The 23,768-nt window shown below is 44.5% G+C and overlaps 1 protein-coding gene across 4 annotated transcripts in view; it reads right to left on the reverse strand.

The window, feature by feature from the left end:
• Positions 1-432: 432 nt before the first annotated feature.
• Positions 433-23,768, reverse strand: part of MFSD2B (major facilitator superfamily domain containing 2B) — a 104,690-nt gene continuing 81,354 nt past the window's right edge. For all 4 annotated transcript variants that reach the window (XM_030198804.1, XM_030198803.1, XM_030198802.1 and 1 more), the window contains 6 exons: positions 23,007-23,090; positions 20,986-21,066; positions 13,897-14,006; positions 7,549-7,692; positions 4,417-4,593; positions 433-1,447 (listed from right to left, as the gene is read on the reverse strand). In XM_030198804.1, coding sequence (XP_030054664.1) covers positions 1,411-1,447; positions 4,417-4,593; positions 7,549-7,692; positions 13,897-14,006; positions 20,986-21,066; positions 23,007-23,090 — 633 coding nt within the window. In that variant the 3' untranslated portion in view covers positions 433-1,410. The remainder of the gene's footprint in view (positions 1,448-4,416; positions 4,594-7,548; positions 7,693-13,896; positions 14,007-20,985; positions 21,067-23,006; positions 23,091-23,768) is intronic.

Raw genomic sequence — 23,768 nt, forward strand, 5'->3', positions numbered from 1 at the left:
AGTATGAGTTCAAAACATTTATGGAAAATACAAAATACATAGTTTGTCTAAAACTTTTGCTTAGGCACCCTATATTTCAATAGCCAGACATTCCAGTCCACTTACAAACCACTGAATGGGAAATTGTAGGTACAAAAGGCTCTCCTGCTTAAAAGGCTTTTTGAATAATTAAATACACAATGATAAATATTACAAATATATACACAATTGCATATGATCATGTATGTCATTCTATGGGGCCTTTTTACTAAGCTGCAGTAAGCACTAGAGCATGCTTACTGCAGTTTTTTAAAAAAGTGCTTACTGCGGGACACGCTCAGGCATCCCGCAGTACTTTTGCGCTCTTAGAGGTATGTTTACTAAGGTGCATTAGGATTTCTAACACGCCTGTAAAGTTAAGGCGCATTAAACGCTAACGCGCCTATACATTTCTATGGGCACGTTAGCGTTTTAACACATCTAAACCATTTACGTGCGTTAAAAATGCTAACACGCCTATAGAGCACCTTAATAAACATAGGTGTTTTATTTTTTAGGGCTGAGGGTGGGTTAGGGCAGAGAATAGTAATGTTCTGCGCTAATCGGTTCGTGCAGCTACATTGTTGTACACTAACCAATTAGCGCAGGGTTCGTGCATGAATCCTTACCATCTAAAAAATAGGTGGCAGTAGGCACACTCTAATGGGAAAATTAGCGCGTGGCTATTAATACAGAAAATAGGATTTTTTTTAACCATTTTACTGCTGTGGTAAAAATGGCCTCAGCACACGGGAAAGACCCGCATACGGGCGTGCCGAGGCCACCTTTTACCTCTGTTTGGTAAAAGGGCCCCCTGTTTGTGTAGTATGCACAACAGTTGGTTGTTAGGTGTGTCGTTATCGTTCCATCAGTGATTATGCTGGTTGACATCATACAATCACTTTGAATTCCTTGAGATCCTCTCATCCTTGTTTTGAAAAAGTGACACACAAGGCTATCCATATTATTATACCAAAACCACTACAGCAAACACACTCATTTGGATATAATACAGAAACTTCTGAGAGATGCTTATAGAGTTCCACTATATCCCGTTCTGGGGGTTCTAAAAGCAGCATGATGAGTTGGACAACAGAATTTCATACGTTCTTTCTTTGTAGGATAGTGGGCCTCATTTGTTAAAGTGATCGCTGTTCTGTCTCTCTAGCAAAAAAAAACTAACGTGTATTTGAAAAAATATATATAGCTTCTTAAAAAATGCATAAAGGACACTTATGCTCTTTCTTTCTTGTGATACAGGGTTGGTAAGCTTCAAAGTTCAGTATCCAGCTCTGGTTAACCGCTAGCTAGTAAAGGAGTACCCGCAGTGGTCTTGAAAGACGCTGCAGCATGGTAGTCAGTGACCCGTTGCGTGAGAGGTTTAGCCTTCCATCATCCAAGAAGAGTGGGTCGTCGTTTGGGTCGGTACCTGAGGAACGAAAAAAATAAAGCATAAGCAGCCAGTATCTGACTTGTACAGGGCTGAAGCACAGGAGTGAGGGGTGTGTCTGGGCGTGCTTTGGACTCCAGATGCCTAAGGCTTTGGTTCAAATCCTTAAAAAAATTTCCCCTAGATAGAGATGAGGCAGAACCAGCAAGCAGGCAAACAACTCTGCTTATCTAGTCGAGAAGATCCACTCAGTAACCAGGCTCTAAGTCATTGGTTCTTAAAACATGGTACACATATCCCAAGGAGTAAGCGAGAGGAGGGGGTACATGGTCCTATTCAAAAATCCTGATGCAGAACAACAGTGCACACTGTGCATAGGTACCTTCAGAGCTGCCGAGGGGGCTCAATCTTTGAGAGTGAGATTTAACCCATGCCCCCAGCTCTGCCCTGCTGCACCTCAGTCATGCTCTGTCATACCCCCAGAACCGCCCACCCCACCTCCTGGTTTGACTCCAACAAAACTTGGCCACAGCACCAACAATCCACCTCCCCCTTAAGCAGCAGGAGATGATATCATATTAAAGCCATCTCCTGCTGCCAGTGGAAGGGGATGCTGGTATATCTAGAATACAGTGAACCCCCAGGAGGAAAAATTAAGACTGGTCCCCTTTAAGCGCTCCAATACACAAACCCTGCCAAAAGCAAACACATTCCACACTTATATAGAAAATCTATCATAGTAATAGAAATAGAAACTGAAATGCAAGATATCAGATATGCACATTTCCCAAAGCTGACACATTACAATTAATACATTTAGAAAAAAAAATCATTTTTGTACCTTTGTTGTCTCAGCATTGCTTTGGTCCAAGTGGCTCTTTTCTGTTTTCTGTTTTTTATTAACTCTCTTTCAAAGGTCTTTGTCCTTTTGACATATCTTCGCTCTCTGTATGGCCACCATCCATCTTTCTTCCTAAACCCTTATCCATCCTATCTAGCATCTCCCCTCTGTGTTCTTCTCCCTATTCTCCTCCTGTATCCAGTATTGCCGCACTGTGTCCCTGTCCTTATCCCTATGCTCCTTCCATGTCCAGCATCCCCTCTCTATGTCTCTGTCCCTCCCTATCTTCCTTTCCTCCTGACCCCCCTACCCCAGCATCAGCATTTCTCCCTCTCTCTGTCCAGCTACCCCCCCACCATAAAGCCAGCATTTCGCTCTCTCTCTCTCCCCTGCTACACTTGCCCCCTACCTACCCACTGTGGGGCTAGCATCTCTCCGTCTCACACCCTGAATCCCCTCCCGCCCCCCATGATCTGGTATCTATCTCTCCTCTCCATTAGCCAAGCATCTCCCCCTTCCTTCCTATCTCCCTTTCTGATCTGGGTCATTCTCTCTTCCCTCACCCTCCCAGTCCAGCCTCTCTCCCTTCATACTACCCCCTTGTGGGCTCCACATCTGTGTCCCCTCCATACAATGGGCTCTAGATCCTCCCCCTGTGCCAGTCTGCCCTCTCTCTGCTCATTCCTCCCAACCCACACGGATCCAGCAACTCCCTCTGTTATACACACACACACACACACCCTCCCCGTGTGGGTCAGGCATCTCCTTCACCCTCCCCCTCCCCACAGCCCCCCCCCAAAGCACCAGCAGTGGCTAGCCAGCAGAGACAACACTGTAAACAGGCTGCTTGTGGCTGGCCCCACTAGGGACTTTCCTCTGTCACATCTGCCTACAGGAAGTGACATCACAGGAGGGCCATGGAGGAAGGGGGCGAGTGGTATTGGACACCTGGGTGGTGGGAAGGCAGGTCAGGATAGAGGAAGACATCTAAGGAAAGAGAACAGAGGGCAGCCCCTGGCTCAGCGGGAGATTCTTGGTCCCCAGTGGGAGACTCTGCAGGTCTGCACACTGTATTAGAGGCAAGGAGCGGCTAAGCCTCCCCAACCCTGAGTGCTGCAGCTTGGCTGCCTTTATCTTGGGCTGCAGCAGCCAACAGCATCCTTTCCTGCTATGTGTGTAGCCAGCAGCTCCAAAGAAAGGAGTAGTGTGACCAGCAAGGCTCTTCCATGAAAAAACAGCAGGACGAGGAACATGATACATAAAACCTTTATTCTTCAGGACCTCACAGCACTGTGTTTCAGCATAAAGCCTACATCAGGGGTCTGTTCACGAAATCACTGAAGAGTATAGGAAAATGTATTAACTGGAAAACAGTCTTGATAAAGACGTGATCCAAAAAAGTAGGGTCAGCGTGTAACGGAAAGGAGACTGACATGATCCCACGTGATGACGGGTGGGAAGATGCACGCATGCATGGTGCACTGCTCTCACATGCTTCTAGAAAGTTGCTGTGAAGTATTTTCTGCACTGGGCTCAGTTGGATGATGTCACCCATCAAGCACCACGCGCTGCCCAGGTTAGCGTGGGAGCTCTTACCACCATCTCAATGGGTGGCGGTAAGGGCTCCCCACTTGTTATTGGATCAATCAGAATCGCATGCTACCACCACACTGGCATTATACTTAAGCCAAATTATTGATCTGGGTGGGCATGTAATCGTCATCGATCCAACTTTGCAATTTTATATATTTTTTTGTATAAATTTTGGATTATCAAATGGAACACTGGGGTGAAAAAAACAACCTATATGAAGCTAAGTATTTTTGTGTTTCTCCATATATGGAAAAATGTATACAAAAAATATATAAAATTTCAGAGTTGGATTGATGACGATTACATGCCCACCCAGATCAATAATTTGGCTTAAGTATAATGCCAATGTGGTGGCAGCATGCGATTCTGACTGATCCAATAACAATCTTCTGCTACTGTTTGTGAATAAGTAGTATGTAGGGAGTTGGGTGTGTTGGTATTGAAAAAGGAGAATGACATAATGGGGAGGGGGTGGAGTGGCGGCAGTTAGTGAAACCAGTCTTGCTGGTAGAACAGACCCTGCTTAGAGATTTCAAATACTATTAAAGTATAGTTTTGTCTAAAGAAAGGTTACCGTATCATATTGAGTGCATGTTCATTTTCTCTCCTCTTTTCTTCTGAGATGGGATAGAAGATGAGGATAAGTAAGCCTATAATTATCAAGGCTGCAGGTACTGCTCCAATCAGGACTCTAAGTGTAATGGCAACGTGATAGGGCTGCTTGCAGGCTCCTGTGCTGTAGCCAGTGAATCTAACAAACATGGGGAAAAAACTGAGTTATTAATATTATATACCAATAAGACAGTTGTTATTGCAGCTGCAAGCAAAAGGCTGTGCAAACATTGCAGTTACAGTAGTGTAAGTGCAAACAAATTACATAAGTACATAGTTATTGCCATACTGGGACAAAGCAAAGGTCCATAAAGCTCAGCATCCTGTTTCCAACAATGGCCAATCCAGGTCACAAATACCTGGCAAGATCCCAAAACAGTACAATACATTTTATGCTGCTCATCCTAGAAATAGGCAGTGGATTTCCCCCAAGACCATTTTAATAATGGTCTATGGACTTTTCCTTTAGGAAGCCGTCCAGACCTTTTTTAAACCCCACTAAGCTAACCGCCTTTACCAAATCAAAGAAATAAAATTATAATCACATGGGGAGAAAGTCAGCTATGCTCAGAGATCCACAGAAAAAGAAACTCTATATGAATTTTCTGAGTTTCGGGTGCTAATTTTATAAGAATAAAATAATACTATGGGCTCCCTTTACAAAGCGGTGCTACTGATTAGCGTGCGCTGAATGCGAAGAGGCCCATGGGAATTTGAATGGGCTTTTTTGCATTCAGCACACCACTAATCAGCAGTGCTGCTATGTAAAAGGAGCCCTATGATTGCACAGATAAAACATTATGGATTCTTAAAAGAAACTGCACCAGATGCATCTTTGAGATTTGATTCTCAGTTTAAACCCTTATTTCTCAGTATAAGGGTCTGTGAGTGTTCTAGAGGAAGTGGATCAGGTAGCAGACAATGGTAGTAGCTAGTGTCTGAACCAGGGTGTCAGCTTCAGAGAAACATTATTGTGTTGTCTAGGCTGCATGATGTGCCTATAGTCAAACAGAAGGAAAAGAAAAAAATTGGGCTTTAAAATAATCATGTAAAAGTTGTACAAGGACCTTTCTTATAACGCAGGAAAATCAGCATTGGGGGTGCCATGGCACCCTTGGCTCCCCCATTCCAAATTCTCCTCTCTACCTCATAAGAACATAAGAATAGCCATACTGGGACAGACCAATGTCCTGCTTCCAACAGTGGCCAATCCAGGTCACAAGTACCTGACAGAAACCCAATTAGTAGCAACATTCCATACTACCAATCCTGGGGCAACAGTGGCTTCCCATGCCCATCTAAATAACAGATAATGGACTTTTTCTCCAGGAACTTGTCCAAATCTTTTTTTAAACCCAACTCCGGCAGTGAGTTCTAGAGCTAATCTATTCTTTTAGTGAAAAATATTTCCTCCTATTTGTTTTAAAAGTATTTCCATGTAATTTCATTGAGTGTCCCCTGGTCTTCATACTTTTTGAAAGAGTGATAACTTAATTAACTTTTACCCATTTTTACAGTGCTCAGTATTTTGTAGACCTCAATCATATCTCCCTCTCAGCCCTAACATCTTTAGCCCTTCCTCATACAGGAGGAGTTCCATCCCCTTTATCATGTTGATTGCTCTTCTTTGAACTTTTCCTAATTCCACTATATCTTTTTTGAGATACAGCGACCTGAATTGAACACAATACTGGAGGTGAGGTCATACCATGGAGCGATACAGAGGCATTATAATATTCTTGGTCTTATTTACCATCCCTTTCATAATAATTCCTAGCATCCTGTTTGCTTTTTTGGCTGATGCCACACACTGGGCAGAAGATTTCAGCGTATTGTTTACAATGACACCTAGATCATTTTCTTGAGTGCTGACTCCTAAGGTGAACCCTAGCATCAGGTAACTATGATTCAGATTATTCTTCCTATTGTGCATCACTTTGCATTTGTCCACATTAAATTTCACCTGCCATTTGGATGCCTAGTCTTTCAGTTTCCTAAGGTCTTCCTGCAATTTTTCATAATCCGCATGTGTTTTGACAAATTTGAATAGTTTTGTGTCATTTGCAAATTTTAATCACCTCACTCATCCTTCCAATTTCCAGATCATTTATAAATATTTTAAATAGAACCGGTCCCAATACAGATCCCTGTGGCACTCCACTATTCACCTTCCTCTATTGAGAAAAATTGCCATTTAACAATCCTCTGTTTTCTGTCCAATAACCGATTCCTAATCCACAACAGAACATTGCCTCCTATCCCATGACTTTTCAATTTTCTCAGGAGTCTCTCATGAGGAACTTTGTCAAAAACCTTACCACCTTCCCACCCTGGCAACATTAGCACCCAACCTTTTTAAAAAGGGCTGTTTTACTGCCGCATTAGAAATGGGCTTAGAAAAATCTTCTTCTACTTGGTTAACCACAACCAGGAAAGAGGTATTCTCAGTCTGCATTGCCTCTAAGGTCACTACCAGTGGTTTCTGTGGCTCCCCAACTGAACAAGAAATGTCCTTCCCCACACTCACCAGCCATCCTTCCTCTGCTTGTTTAGCTGTATCCATAGCCTCTACTCCATTGCCAGGTATGGAAGAAGACACCACAATGGGAGAATCCTTCTGCAGAGTCAGGGGTAATCATCAGTGCACCTTGAGATTGCTCCTGCACTCCGCTAACACTTCCGGGTCTCAGAGGTACCTCACAGTACTTGGGGCTCAATGACGCCCCTTCAGAGCTGTGATCCGGACCTCCACCGAAAACAGCTTCGCTGGACCTTGCTAAAGCAGGTACCGTTAGCATATATGGGTTTAAAAAAGGTTTCGACAAGTTCCTAGAGGAAAAGTCCATAGTCTGCTATTGAGACACACATGGGGAAGCCACTGCTTGCCCTGGGATTAGTAACATGAAGTGTTGCTACTATTTAGGGTTACCATATTTGCGGAGACAAAAAGAGGACACAAAAAATAAAATGCCTCCCCGCCCCACCCCTGGTTCAATCATTTTGAATATCCAGTTCTATATTTATATTATTAGTACTGCTGGTATGTTTACTACATCTTACCGAATTTCTATTAATAAATACAAACATCACTTACTCCAAACTTAAGGAGGAAATTCCTAATGCAATCCCAGCTGAAAGCCTAGTAAAGAAGACAAACGACGAATAGAAGATTGTTTCAAGCCCCTTTGCCTGGGGGTTTAGCAGACGAAAATCATCAACAACATCTGGGAGCATCGACCTTGGCCAAGGAAGAGGAAAGTAGTATTAGGGTAACTTGTGGAAATTCTTACAAATAAAATGTGATCAGAAAGACAACTCTTTTCTTTATTTAGCTGTAGAACTAGCTACATCACTAAGAAGAAATGATGTACAAAAGGACTTTTCCCCGTTTTGTGTCCACGAAACAAATGTTTAGTATCTGGTCTTCTGAGCGGTAACAAATTTATGCTACAGTAAAATGGGGACATTAAGCACAGCAGAATTGGGCAGCTTTAATGCTGAGCAGTAGTGAACATATGGGCAGATGATCAGATTCAAACATGGGCACTAGAGGCTATTAGCATCATACTAGCACCCACATTTGCTATTGTCCCATGATCATTGAGCCTGCCATGAGTGGGAAAGCACAGGTTACAAATGTAACAAAAAATAAAATAAAATCAGAGCCCCCGAGCACATGAAACAACGCGCTTGCGGACTCTGACCGCAAGTAGCATGCAAATGCATGCTAAACAGACTCTGAGTGCAAGTAGCATGCTAAACAGGTATTTTATTATTCCTTCCCAATGATCAGTGGGTTTGCTGCGGACAGCACGCCAATGTTTGGTACACTGCCTGCTGATTTCTAGCCCCCTGTTAACTTGGGTTGAGGGGACTGGAGGTCTGCTGGACCTCCAGCCCCCGTCGCTGGCTTGGAATGGAGATGTTGGTTTTTGGGGAAGCACTAAGCCACCAGGGCCTTGTATTGCAAGGGGGTTTGGGGGTCCCACAGACCTCCAGCCCCTATGTTTGACAAGTCGGGCTTCTTACAGCCCAGAGCTGTCAAACAAGTGTGGGAGGATTGTGCCTGAGCAATTCTCCCGCTCTTTTACCCTATGATCAGAATTAAAAGCATGTTTAAATTTGCATTCTGTTATCTCTGATCATAGGGGCGGTAAAGCCCTGCGCTGTTCCAGCACTATTTTTAGAACGCTGTTTGGAATAGCACAGGGCTAGAGCCTTAGAAAAGCAAATCAAAACCATTTAGCAAGGTAGGGGAATACCCTTATGGGGGGAGGGGCAGAGAGAGAGTAGAGCCTGGTCCTACCATTATAATCAGGCTTCATCTCCCTTATGGTCCAAGCTTATCTTCTGAGCTCTTATAAATAAGGTTTTAGTGTTTCAAAACAGCACAAACTGTCATCAGATATTCCCTTCCACAGCAGCAGATTCAGCTGCTGTGGGCCTAGTTAACTTTCAGGTATGAATCAACCAGGGCTTTTTTGAGGGGGTACTTGGGGGTACTGAGTACCGGCACCTTTTTCATTGTCTGCTAAAATTGATTCATGTCCCCAAGTTATAATGAAAGAGCTCAGGCTCTACACACCAATTCTGCCTTTTCATAAATTCTGTGACTGGTTGCAGGGGGCCTGGCTATTGTGGGGTGGGTCCCTCAGTGATAACCCCACCCCTGAAGGGTGGCCTGGCATTTGAGTACTGGCACCTTTTTTGCTAGAAAACACACACTGGAATCAACCTCTACATAAACAGCTTAACTTGCAAAGGCACAATCAAAAATAAAGCTCTTGGGTCCCATAGTGCTGTTAATCACAGTGGTAGGAAAACGAGATGTAATTCCTTTTGTAGAGGTGCTCGGGCAAGTGCCTAGACACAGCCTGGAAGGTGGGAGAAGAGGCACATAAGTTATTTATTTGGTGGGACCAGGGCTGGGGCCAACCTTTCAGTATGGTCAGTGGCGGGAGAGGTTCCAAAGACAGATTTTTGATGGCAAAGTCAGAGTTTAAATGTTCTTTGGGGGAGTATACAACTGCCACTAGCAACACCCCTTCAGAAGGTCCAACTCCTTCCCTTCTTCCAGGTTCCCTTCCAGAAACTACTCTAATCCTTCCAGGTTCCCTTTCACAAACTACTCTAGTCCTCTGGCAGGAGCTGGTGCCAGAAGGTCTGAGTACCTCCTTTTGCACTAGAACAGATAGATGCAGGCAGCACACAGGAAAGACAGAAAGTCACAATTGCAGCTTAGAATCTCAAGATTTTCAGATGATGAAAAAAACCCCCACAAAGCCACAAGAAGGCTGCCAGCTACCAGATAGATACAGACACTGATGCACTATTAGAGAACGCAAGGGGGAAAAATACATACAACCATATACCAGGGGCATAGCCAGACTTTGGCAGGAGGGGGGTCCAGAGCCCGAGGTGAGGGGGCACATTTTACCCCCAACCCCCGCCACTTTTGACCCCCCTGGCGCCCCTTTTGACTCCCCTCCCTCCGCCGCTAGCCGTTGTTGGGTACCTTTGCTGGTGGGGGTCCCCAACCCCCACTAGCCGAAGTCCTCTTCAGCGCCGGTCTCTGGCGCAGCCGCATTGCTGATCTGTAGTGCAAGGATTCTGTGAGTCTGATGTCCTGCATGGCTGCGGCGGGAGGGGGGGTCAAAGGGGTCGGCGGTGGGGGGACCATGTCCCCGTTGCCCCACGTACCCATGGCCCCACGTAGCTACGCCCCTGCCATATACTGTATATTTTCCCTTACTATTACAGAGACAATGTTGGAGGTATGAAGAAGATGAGGAACTTCAGTGGTGGATACAGAATCTCTTTAAGGCAGCGTTTCCCAAACTGGGTGCCGTGGGGCAGATGGGAGTTCACATGCCGAGCACCGTAACAAACATTGGTGCGGTATGTTCACCTTTCTCCCTCCACCACCTGTTCGCCCACTGCAGGTTGCCAGCAGCGATGTAAGTGCTGTCTTTGGCCTGCCCCCGAAGCCTTCTTTGTACAGCATCCCGTATACGCAGGAACAGGAAGTGGTTGTACAAAGAAGGCTTCCGGGGCAGGCTGAAGGCAGTGCTTACACATCACTGCTAATACCGGCAGCCTGGAAGTTTGGAGGCCTGCTCCTTCCCTGGGACCCGGACTGCTCATTACTCAGCTGTATGGGAGGGAGGTCGGGGCTGCGGGACATCATGTTGCCTCCGGACTCTTCTTCATCTTCTCCCCAGGAACAAGGTAAAAAATGGATAATAATGGATTACAAGGGGGCATGGGTTGCGGGGGAGATGGTGCATGGGGGAGAGAGGGAGAAATATTGGACATGTGTGGCGAGGCGGGGGGGGGGGGGTGGAGACCTGTGTGGCTGGGGGGGGAGGTGCCACGAAAAATTGCTCAGACACTAAGGGTGCCGTGAACCAAAAAAGTTTGGGAACCACTGTTCTAAGGTATATGCCTTTACAATTATTTTTTCTTTCTTTCTTTCTTTCATTACTCATTTTCTGCATTCTAACAACTGCTACCCTATCCTACCAGCAATAGGCAGGCCACAGAAAACATAATAATCGGGCAAGGTCAGTTCTGAAAAAACATTTTTATTGACAATTAAGGGATTTTCTTCCTGATAACCCAACTTTATTTTTCTGACAGTCAGTTAAAAAGTCTGAATGCCTGGGTAGAGTTTTCCTTGAAGATTTTACAGAGTTAGGAGGGAAAAGAGGCTCCTAAACTTCCTTCTCTGTCACTGCACTAGTATCTGGCCTAACAGCTATCTGTGGCCCAAGCCCCTTGCAGCTCCTACCCCGCATCTGAGGAAGCTGGAAGAAAGATGTGGACAGGGTTCACAAACTACTCAGAAATGTACACTTACAGATTATGGGGCTCATTTTCAAAGCACTTAGACTTACAAAGTTCTATAGGTTACTATGGGGCTTATTTTTGAAAGAGAAAAATGTCTAAAAAGTGGCATAAAGCAGCATTTGGACGTTTTTCTCACCAAAACGTCCAAATCGGTATTTTCAAAACCCATTTTCCAGACATTTTTCTATGCAGTTTGTCTGCAGTGTGTCCAAATCTTAAAGGGGCAAGTCAGGGGTGTGTTAAGGGTGGGATTGGGGATATTTTTCATTCGTAATGGAACAAAATGAAAACGTCCAGGATTAAAACTAAGATGTTTTGAGATAGACCTGTTTTAACGATGACTAAGCCACAAAAAAGTGCCCCAAATGACCAGATGATCACTGGAGAAATAAAGGAATGACCCCCCTCCCCCTTACTCCCCAGTGTTCATTGACCCCCTTCCCACCCCTCCAAAATGTAAAAGAAATAGTACATACCAGCCTGTTTGACAGCCTCAGATGTTATAGCCAGTCCTATTAGAGTAGCAAGCAGTTCCCTGAAGTACTTTAGTGGTCGGTACAGTGCACTATGGAGAAGGAGACCCAGGCCTGTAATCCACTCTAACTGTTACACGTGAGGCGGAAAGTGTGAGCCCTCCAAAACCCACAAAAAAACTACTGGACCCATATATAGGTGACACCTGCAGCCATAAGGACTGTTGTAGAGGTGTACAGTTGGGTACAGTAGGTTTCTGGTGGGTTTTGGAGGGTTCAATATGCAATAGAAGGGAGCAACAGCGAGATGTGTACCTGTGAGCTTTTAGGTGACGTCCACTGCAGTGCCCTACTGGTCTGCTGGGACGTCTGTGTGGCCATTATGCTAAGAATGCTAGCTCCTCCTACATCCCAATGGCTTGATTTTGTGCATTTTTTTACTTGGACTTTTTTTTTCCAAAAATGGACGAAAAAGATAAATGTACAGAGCACAAAAACATCTAACAAGTGACCTTTTTCGGGAAAAAAAAAGTTAGATGTTATGCTGTTTTGAAAATGGCTATCTTTGCTATTCGGATTCTGGACGTTTTGTACAAAACGTCCAAAGTCAGACTTAGAAGTCATATTGAAAATGCCCCTCCATGTAACTTTGTAAGTCTAAGAGCTTTGAAAATATACCTCATTGAGTCTAATTTTATAAAGTCGTACCTAGTTAATGTGCATTTCTATACGCCTATGTTATGCTGATTTTATATTGTCAAGTGCATGACATCTTGACTTTATCATGAAATACTTGCACGAGTGCATAAGAATCGGCTCATGTAAGTATTGGCATATACTTTCTGCAAGTACCCCATATATTAAGAACTTTTATAATGTATATGCGCAAGTGCAGACTCAATCCATGCTCCACCCAAGTTCCGCTCCTGTGCATACCCATAGCAAAAGTAAACACCATGCAACTTACAAATGCACTTTCACACTAATGGGTATTTTATAAGATGTCATTCACATGCGTGTAAATGACTACAATACTGGCATTTATGCATGTTATTAGCCCCTCTCCCCCCCCCCCCCCCAAAAAGGCAGCTCCTTATAAAATTTTTCCCATTGTGCTAACATCAACACAGCTAGCACACATGAATTAGTTCAGTGTACAGGCCCCATTAAAAATAGTGTGACTATATCAAATAATGCAAGCATTAACCCAAAGCACAGCATGACCACCATTAACAGCGCAAATTACCACCCTGTCAGGGATTTATTTAGTAACTGTCATGAAAACTGGTATTGCAATTTAAGTTTCCTGCTGATTTTTACACCAATATAATATCTGATTTTAATGATAATGATACTCAGAATGCAGTAACATCACTATGGACATGTTATAGACAGTGAGACAAGATGGCAAATCTGTCATGTCCTGCATATTAAGCTTTCCCATTCTTGAAAAATCCAGTTACTACAAGAAAACCTCCTCCCTCCCCCAGGACAGGATTGAGCCTCCAGCCCTCTAATTCCTATAGCAAAGGTGACCCATCATAGGTTTCCTGGAAACCCTCACCCCCAGACCTCTACTTGTAGCCTCCAAAGTACTCCATGGATCTTCTTCGGCAGAAGGCAGCCAGTTTTTCTCTTGCTGCTGCACCAAATCAAAAATAACCCCACCGACATTCTGATCTATGATCTACAAGCCACAACACTAAATGCAAGTGACTGACAAGCAAGTTAAAGCGGTAACATTAACTACACCTCAGGAGAGGTTAAGTGGCTCACCTTACGCATTAACACTGGATTATACATTTTGCATTAATACTTAATGAGGTCATTTTTGTGCATTTTTAAGGCGATTATCACCTTAATCATTACCATGAAAAAACTCTAATGTTTATGCAGATTATAAGCACACATGAATATTAGGTAACACTCGCATTAAGGCACATTAAGCTGGGTTACATGTGGGGGTTAACACTAACTCCCCTTTAGACCCAGAGAAACATAGAGCAAAACAGCAGATAAAGACCCTATGGGTCCAGTTTATTTCCCGATGTATGCCATAGGCCTCAGTTGATCTCTGGTGTTTTCTTCCCTTCTCTGCAACCAGGGATATATATTCCTACCATGGCAACAGAAGAGATGCAGCAATGCTCAGGCCAGAAGTCACGGCTACCAGATAAGCCACAATCAAATTGGGGATTGTAACCAGCAAGACCGCAAATGGAATCATCCACTGTGGGAAAGAGAACAAAGCAGAAGGAATCAGGTGCAATGAAGTGTGCTTAGAGAGCCAAGACATTTGGGGTGAATAGCACCATGCAGTAACCACTTAAACCAGGATGGCAATAAAAAAAAAAGAGCAGAACTGACAAAAACTACTACTTATCATTTCTATAGCGCTACAAAAAACAATCCAAAAACCAGTGCTTTTTTTGTAGAAAAAAAGGTGCCGGTACTCATTGTGGGCGGGGTCACCACACATGGCACCGCCCCTATTATAGCCACACCCACATTAGTCACACCCCTTATACCAGCCATGGCGCATATAAACAGACATCATTGAAAATATAAAACTAGTATAGGAGAAAAAATAATGTGATTTCTTTTCATTATAAATAATTTCTGTAAGCTGTTACAGCTCCAGTATACCCAGTGCAAAATAAGACAAATTCCAAACACTAAAATGAAAATAAAATGATTTTTTCTACCTTTGTTGTCTGGTGACTTTGTTTTTCTATCCATATTAGTCCCAGTCTCTGATTCTGCTCCTATCTGTTCTCTTAACTCCATTTCCAGGGCTTCCTTTCCATTTATTTCTTTACTTTCTTCCTTTCTTCTTCTTTTGTTGCCCTGCATCCATAAGTAAAAGCTGGGTCCTTCTCCATGGAATTGACTGGAGGAGGTATAACATGGATCCAGCTTTTGCCTATTTTCTCCATCCATGTGCAGTTTTTCTCTTCTTCCCTTTCCCTCATCTCCATCCATGTGCATCTTCTTTTTTCTTTCCTTCCCTCCATTCATGTCCAGCACTTCTCCTCTCTCCTCCCCTCTGTCCATGTCCAGCATTTCTCATCTCTCTTCCCTCCTCTGTATCCATATAAAGAAATAATTCTCTCTCCCCTCTCCTCCATCCAAGTCAGCATTTCTCTTCTCTCCTAGCCAACTCCTCCATCCATCCATGTCCAGCAATTCTCCTCTATCTCCTGCTCTCCTCTCCATTCATTTCTAGCATTTCTCCTCTCTCCCCTCTCATCCATGTCCAGCAATTCTCTCTTCCCTGTCCTCCCCTCCCTGTCCAGCGATTCTCCTCTCTCCCCTCCATGTCCAGCAATTCTCTCTTCCCTGTCCTCCCCTCCCCATCCAGCGATTCTCCTCTCTCCCCTCCATGTCCAGCAATTCTCTCTCCCCTGCCCTTCCCTCCCATCCCATGTCCAGCAATTCTCTCTCCCTTGCCCTTCCCTCCCATGTCCAGCAATTCTCTCTTCCCTGCCCTTCCCATGTCCAGCAATTCTCTCTCCCCTGCCCTTCCCTCCCATGTCCAGCAATTCTCTCTCCCTTGCCCTTCCCTCCCATCCCATGTCCAGCAATTCTCTCTCCCCTGCCCTTCCCATGTCCAGCAATTCTCTCTCCCCTGCCCTTCCCTCCCATTCCATGTCCAGCAATTCTCTCTCTCTTGCCCTTCCCTCCCATCCCATCAATTCTCTCTCCTCTGCCCTTCCCTCCCATCCCATGTCCAGCAATTCTCTCTCCCCTGCCCTTCCCATGTCCAGCAATTCTCTCTCCCCTGCCCTTCCCTCCCATGTCCAGCAATTCTCTCTCCCCTGCCCTTCCCATGTCCAGCAATTCTCTCTCCCTTGCCCTTCCCTTCCCTCCCATCCCATCCCATGTCCAGCAATTCTCTCTCCCCTGCCCTTCCCTCCCATCCCATGTCCAGCAATTCTCTCTCCCTTGCCCTTCCCTCCCATCCCATCCCATGTCCAGCAATTCTCTCTCCCTCGCCCTTCCCTCCCATCCCATGTCCAGCAATTCTCTCTCCCTTGCCCTTCCCTCTCATCCCATGTCCAGCAATTCTCTCTCCCCTGCCCTTCCCTCCCATTATTTCCAGCGATTCTCTGCCTCTCCCCTGCCCTCCCATCGACGTGCGATTTTTCCGTCCCTCCCCTGCCCTCACCTCTCCCATATCCAGCGATTCTTCGTCCCCCAGCGTCCTCCTTCACTGCCTGCCAGCCAGTGTCGGATGCAGAAGTGAACGGTGCAGGCAGCGATTGGCTGGCAGCATCGTAGCTTCCCTCTGCAAGTCCCGCCTACAACTTCCTGTTTACGCATAGGCGGGACTTGCAGAGGGAAGCTACGACGCTGCCAGCCAATCGCTGCCTGCACCGTTCGCTTCTGACTCCGACGCTGGCTGGCAGGCAGTGAAGGAGGACGCTGGGGGACGAAGAATCGCTGGATATGGGAGAGGTGAGGGCAGGGGAGGGACGGAAAAATCGCTGCACGTCGATGGGAGGGCAGGAGAGAGGCGGAGAATCGCTGGAAATAATGGGAGGGGAGGGGAGGAGGAGAAAAAGGTGCCGGTACGCCGTACCGTTGCGTACCGGCACAAAAAAAGCACTGCCAAAAACAGTTTATTAATGATTAACAAACCAACAGTGGTGTACACAATATCAACACCATGATATAACAGCACAAGCCACATGATGGCAGCATCAGTACGACAGCGTCTTTGTTGATTTAGCCCATATGTGGGCGAAACACAGCCCGTGTTGGGCACTGTTTGGTTTGTTAACCATTAATAAACTGTTTTGGATTGTTTTTGTCTGTTCTGCTTCTTTTCTTTCTTTTTTTTTTTTTTTTACCATCTTGGATTTTGCAGATAGACTGCCCTGTTGTTTCCTTGGTACCACTCAAACTAGGTCACTTTTACATCACTGATGCTCACTGCCGGTGCTTGTAGTCCCCAAATTCACCTAATTCTCAGGATATCCTCAGTGATGTATTTGGTCTAAATACCATATGAATTGGCATATGTTGTTACCCTGAGAGCTATAGGCCTGGGAATGTGGAGGTCTGGATTTGAGACCCATGAGTCACTAAAACACAGATTTAAAAGTCATGCAACAGCCAGTGAACCAGGAATACTTGATCAATGCTTGATCTTTCTCTCAGAATATCAATTTGCTCATTTCCACATCTCCCTCTGTTGTTCTCACATGGAAGGCAACAGGAGCCGAGTTAAAGTGCTGCTGAGTTAAGATGCTGAATGTTGAATCAAGATGGTCTGGACTTATTAATGCACTGATGTTTATTGCTGCTCTTTGTGATCTTGGGCAAGTCACTTAACTTTCCATTGCCTCAGGTACAAACTTAGATTATAAGGCTTCCAGGGAGAGGGAAGTACCTAGTGTACCTAAATGTAACTCACCTTGAGGAGTAGCCTAATAGTTAGTGCAGTAGACTGAGGACCTGTGGAACTGAGTTCAATTCCCTTGTGATTCTGGAAAATTCACTTAACCCTCCATTGCCCCAGGTATAAAAACTTAGGGGGTCTTTTACTAAAGCTTAGCTCGGGTTATCTGTAGCAGGGCTCATTTTATTCTTATGGGCCTTGCTGCAGATAACTCAAGCTAAGCTTTAGTAAAAGAATCCCCTAGAATCTTGTATACAACAGTTAAATCTGAAAGGAAACTAGAATAGTGAGGGGGGGAAGGGTGCAGGAGGCTTCTCACAAAACAAAAACAGGATCATGTGTTATCCAACATTTTACTGTATGATATTTTAATATATCGCCACAGTCATGTAATCGCTTGATGTCTTTGTCTAGACTTGTTGTTGCGTTGCTAGATGTTGGGTTTGTTTGATCCTGAATAAAAAAACATTAAACCTTAAAAGACCCCCTTAGATTCTGAGCCCACTAGGAACTGAGAAAGTACCTGCATGTAATATTTGTAACCACTTTGGTTGTACCCACAGGAAAGCGATATATTAAATACATGACATGAACCTTTACTGAAAAAGGTGTGAGCTAACTCTGAATAAATATTATAATATAAAAGTTCAAAAATAAAAAACATGGAAGTTTATAGTTTTATAAAAGACCATGGATAATCTACAGTGGTAAAAAAAAAAAAGCTTATCGTCACCCATCACATGGATATTTCCAGTCACAGAAATTACATGGAATGTGAATTGAGATCAAATAAGAAACATAGAAAGTGCGCTGGATGATCTCTTCTGGAATTCTGACGTCAAGAAGGATTTCTAGAGTGTGCGTGTTCACGACCTCGAGCAAAACAACTCTCTGCGTGTCATCGTGAATGTGCATTTCGACCCAGGTGAAGATCCTCACAGTCAAGGTAATCTTGCCCTGGAGTGCAGGATGGATCTGGGATCTGCTGCCACCATCTCAGGGCCAGCCCAGCTACTAGTTGACTAGGTAGTTGCCTAGGGCAGCAGCTTCTGGGAGGCAGCAGAGAGCAGCTGCAGACACAATAAAACAGTAGATCCTGACAGTCACACAGACTCAAATAATTTTTTTTTTTACCTGCAGGAAGGTTAGGCAATTTTCATATAGCCCTTTTACTTGGGTAAATGACTTTTGGAAATTGCTCTCTTTATTTGTGTGTGTGCAATACACACAAACACATATACACACACAACAAAATGTAATATTTAAAAGCATGATGTTCTGGGGAGATGAGATTAGAGGCCTGAGAGCTAATTGGTGGGGAAGGGGGGAGAGGTGTAAGGCTGAAGTTTCACCTAGGGTGCCTCCTTACACCAGCCCTGCACCATCTCCAGATCCATCTCAGATTTACTACTACTACTATAAAAGATTTGTTGAATTCTTTGTAATGCTTCCTTTCCCCAAAGGTACTTTTCTGATTTTTGGATTACAAAACATTTCTGGTGCCTGTTTGATACCATTAAAGTTTATGGTTTTGTTTAGGGGCTCTTTCTAAAAAGAACTGAAGAACACATTTCCTTTCATATGGGGCCTGCCAGGATGCCTGTTTTACACTGTGATTTCTTATCTGATTGTCATCATACTAGGACAGAGAGGCAGAAGTGGGATAATAAGCTGGAGTGTGGTAGAAATTGCAACTATTAAGTCTCTCTGCTGGAGGATGTAAAAAAGGTTTGGACAAATTCCTGGAGGAAAAGTCCATAGTCTGCTATTGAGACAGACGTGGGAAGAAACTACTTGCCCTGGGATTTGTAGTATAGAATGTTGCCACTATTTGGGTTTCTGCCAGGTACTTGTGACCTGGATTGGCCACTGTTGGAAACAGGATACTGGGCTAGATGGACCATTGGTCTGACTCAGTATGGCTATTCTTTTGTTCTTAACAAATTAATAAATCAGATTCATGGCTGGCTTAAACATTTGGTAAACTAGACAGTCACCTGCGGTGGCAACTTCTAGAGTCAAGACAAAACATAGTTCCTGATATCCACACAATGAACCAACAGCATATCACCTGCAGTGTAGGTGGGTAATTTTCAAATAGTCCATATACCTGGTTGAATAGCTTTTGAAGACCACCCTCATGTATACACTGAATAAATGCAATACAGTTTAATATTTATTATTTGTATAGTTAGTTATTAGAATTTATTGATGGCCTTTTTGAATAAATTCACCCAAGGAGGTGTGTACAGCAAGAAGCACCTGAACTTAAGCAAAAGGCAGTAACAGCAGTAAACATACTCAAATAACAATACACATTGTAGCATATGAAAGTGAACTGGCACTAAGACCAGGGAAGGACTTCTAACATAGGGGCCCTTTTATTAAGGCGCAGTAGGCCTAACGTGGGCCTACAGCATAGTAGTTTGGACAGCAGTACACGCTACTCCCACGGTAAAAAAATATTTTGTACTTTTTGCTGTGGGAGGCATGTCTGGGGCAGAGAGTAGGCATGCCTGTTCTAATCGGGTAGCACGGGCACATTATTGCATGCTACTTGAATACCACATGAGTAGAACAGGAGCCCTTATTGCCTTCTAAATAGGTGGTGGTAAGGGCTCCTGGTAGTAAAGGCCACATGCTAATGGGGAAATTAGCGCATGGTCATTAAAAAAAAGCCAACCTTGACCATTTTTCTGCTGTGCTAGAAAGTGGCCCAAGCGTTTGGCAAACCCATGTGGTAACTGCAGTGCCAGCCACTTTCTAGCACACCTTAGTAAAAGGATCCCATAATCAGGCAATCTTTCCAGAGAAGCCTACTAGATTCATCCAGTTTACCAACAAGGATGCCATGGAATTCTATATCATCTATAAAGAGTGCAGCAAATAAGCTGGCAGCCTAAATAGTGCATATTACACTTGTCCAAGGAATTGAACACCAAGCAGAAGTCAGAGACCGAAAGACATCAATGAAGCCAGTGCAACAAGTACAACTTGAAGAATGCTGTAGAAAGAACAGCTGTAACCTGTATGTTTAAAAACAGATGTCCAATTATGCATTTTTACAATTTCATTTTGGGAGGAGTGGCTTTGGGATGGCCATTGCTCCACTTAATTATGAAATTCTCAAGGGGGGAATATAGAGATCTGAAGATTAGTTGAATAAAGGGTCAAACTGAAAGTTCACCTAGATCCAGGGCCGCTGAGAGACAAATCTGGGCCCAGGGCAAACAACCTTCAAGGCCCTGCCACTGCCCCCACCAACATTGTTGCCGCTGCTCCCCCACTGCCCCCGCCGCCCCCTCCCACAACAGTGAACGAGAGAGAGTGCTCTGCCGGCTACAGGTCCTTCTTCCTGCCATGTCCCACGTCTTGTGAAGTAAGTTCCTGTTTCCGCATAGGCAGGACGCAGCAGGAAGAAGGACCTGTGGCCAGCAGAACAGTCTCTTCTGATCACTGGCACCGGGCCCAGTGAATCTTGCCCCCCCCCCCCCCCATCTCAGTGGCCTTGCCTAGAGCAGCTCATACCTTGCACCAACTCTGATCACAGTTCAATCAGACATTCTGAAAGAAGATTTAGTTCGTTCTAGTATGATTCTACTATTTGTTTTCTATATTTGCTCTCACATCATGACCAACAGGTCAGGATATGACTAGATTGGTTTGGATTGCAATTTTCTGATCTATCTCTAGCTTCAAAATGCCTGTTTTATTAAAATTGCACCTGTCACAGGCCTGTTGCACAGAATCAGATGCTTTGCATTTCAAAGGGACACTGAGCAAGGAGAAAAAAATGGAGACTTACAGAAATACCAAAGGTTGCGGATTTCTTGCCAAATCTTTGCAGGAACCATTGCCAAAATGGGACACTCAACACTGCGGATATCTGATGACAGAAAAAGTTCAGAATCAATGAGAAAAAAAAACCTGTTACTATGCTGTAGAGTGAAGTTTTTTCAACTTCTCAACAGTCTAGTCTGATGGTACAGTGGTGACTGCCGAATCCATTAATGACACAAGGAATTATGTGTTCCTTTAACCTCCGTACCTAATTTAGGTTATATACTAAAAATTAACTTTGCCTTCTTGAACAAGTTTAAAAACAAGTAAAGACTGATGGCAATAAATTAACAAGATGGAAAACACAAATCTATAGTGTGACACAATGGCATACTTCTTCCTCTCTTGCCAAACTTAGTTTAATCTGAGTGAGTGACTCAGTGGGGAAGCTTAAGGTAAAGTGTGTCTCAGAAGAGTGAAGGGGGGAGGGAGTGTATGTGGGAATATATATGATTCGGCCAATATTCAGCCCGCGGGAGGCAGGCCGGCTAAATTCCACGGTTGGCTTTGAGCCCAGAAATTGTAGATAAAATTAATCTCAGCTTCCAAGTTATGAATTCATGGGCGGATGCATTCCATCTGAAACTCAACGCAGAAAAAACACGCCTTATATTTCATCGCAGTATAATAAAATCAACTATACCAATATAAATATACTAAATCACACTCTTCCTGTTGCGGACAACCTGAAACTCTTAGGTGTAACAATCGATCGTAACCTTTGTCTAGATAATCACGTGAAAAATGTGCCTGATTCAGCTGCCAAACTTAGCCAGCATTGTGCTGAATATTCGCAACTAGCCAGTTATATGAAATTGAGTACATCTACCAGGGGCATAGCCACGGGTGGGCCTGGATGGGCCCACCCACTTTTGCTACAGGCCCCCCCCCCCGCCCGCGACAGACCCCTGCACTGACCTGAAGTGCGTTCTCCCTCCAATCCAGCATCGGCGATCATAGCCAGCCTTCTACCACGTCCAGCAGGAAGTTGCAGAGTAGGCGGGACGCGCCTGAGAAGAAGCTCCGATGACACGCGCTGGACGTGGTAGAAGGCTGGCTATGATCACTGGTGCTGGATTGGAGGGAGAACGCGCTTCAGGTCAGTGCAGGGGGCTGTCGCGGGCGGGGCGGTCGCGGGTGGACACAAAATGTGGTGGCGGCGGCGGTGGCGGGCGGACGGTGGAGAGGAAAGAGGTCTGTGCCCACCCAGTCCACCTCCAGGCCCACCCAAAAATTAATCGCTGGCTACGCTACTGACATCTACATCGAGAAGTGATGGTGATTAACACTGAGAGATGTAAGGGTATTTCGTAGAGCAGAGGTAGGGTCAGATTACCACCTTCTGATGACATTGTTGTGCCTCTGAATGAAGTGATAGCAGAAACATCAACTGACTCTTCACTGTGCTGTGGAAAGGCTAAAAGACCGTGCTATTGCAGAACAGTTCCAGACTCAACTTAGAAATTGATATCTGTTTCATGTTGTAGGAGTTGGAATCAAAGGCTTGACGGCAGTGACGTAGCTACAGGTGGGCCGGAGCCCACCCATCTTGGACTCAGGCCTACCCAAAATTGTGGCAGTTACTGTGGCTGACTGGGATCCCTAAACCTTGCCAACTTAAGATTTCCTCCTCCTTGGGCAGCCAGCACTTGCCTCAAGATGACGCTAACATTGGCCCAGCTGGTGGGGTTTGGAGATCCTTACCATCTCAAGTATTTAATATTATGGGTTGGCAGGCGGGTGGGTGGGAAAGAGTGGAGCCGGGGGGGGGGAGACAAATTCCATGCCCATCCACCTTAGGCCCACCCAAAATTAGCCATCTGGCTACGCCCCTGCTTGACGGTGGAAGGATTTCAGACTGATAGTGATTGAAAGTGCCCAGAAAATGATAGGAAGAAGGAGGTACACAAAAAGAATGTTGGATAAAAGACAAAACATGTACACTGATTGATGAATGTACTGCTGTGGTCTACATATTTAACTCACCAGGATGGTCAGTACCAGGTTTTGGAAGTGGTCTCCCAGATCTGCTGCATGAGTACAAAACAGGACAAAATTGCTCTGTTCAAGCTGGGAAATAACACAAAAAAGTTATACTCAGCATTAGTCATATAAATATATTAATAATCAGTAGTATTATATATTAATGCCTGTAGGACTGTCAAAGAAAGCCACTATGCACAGTGATTAGGCTACAGTCCAATTTGTAGGGGCTAATTTAACAAGATTTTTGTTATGAATGCATGCTGAAAATTGGCACACAGTTGCTTAACACATGCTTTAAAAAAAACCCCTACTTGTGAAGCATTGAATTTAATGGCAAGAAAATTACTGTGGTGTGTATTGAATTTAAAAAAGTGTGCAAACAGAAAACCGTGTGCACAGTTTACTCTATCAGGTGTTTCTGTACACAAAGTTACATTAAGAGACCAATCCATGCTCAGCACTGAAAACTCAATAGCAATTGGATCCTTTTCCTCTCAGTAAAGGGATGGAGATTGTTCTCTTCCTTGACAAGAGATCAATCACTGCTGAGGTGCAGTGAATAAATGAAAACCAAGTGCCAGTTACAGCAACAATTAATATTCAGGTCTGAAGGAGGCAAACAAAAGCCTCTTCTCATCCCAATGCAGACATATGTTTCTTTAAAGAAAATGGATAAATTGCTATATATTTTTATAAGATGGTCACTGGCAAACATTTATTTCCATTAAGGCTAAAGGGCGGTAACTCCCCACATTAATGTAC

Source organism: Microcaecilia unicolor, chromosome 3, assembly GCF_901765095.1.
Source record: "Microcaecilia unicolor chromosome 3, aMicUni1.1, whole genome shotgun sequence".
In the NCBI taxonomy this organism is placed as follows: domain Eukaryota; kingdom Metazoa; phylum Chordata; class Amphibia; order Gymnophiona; family Siphonopidae; genus Microcaecilia; species Microcaecilia unicolor.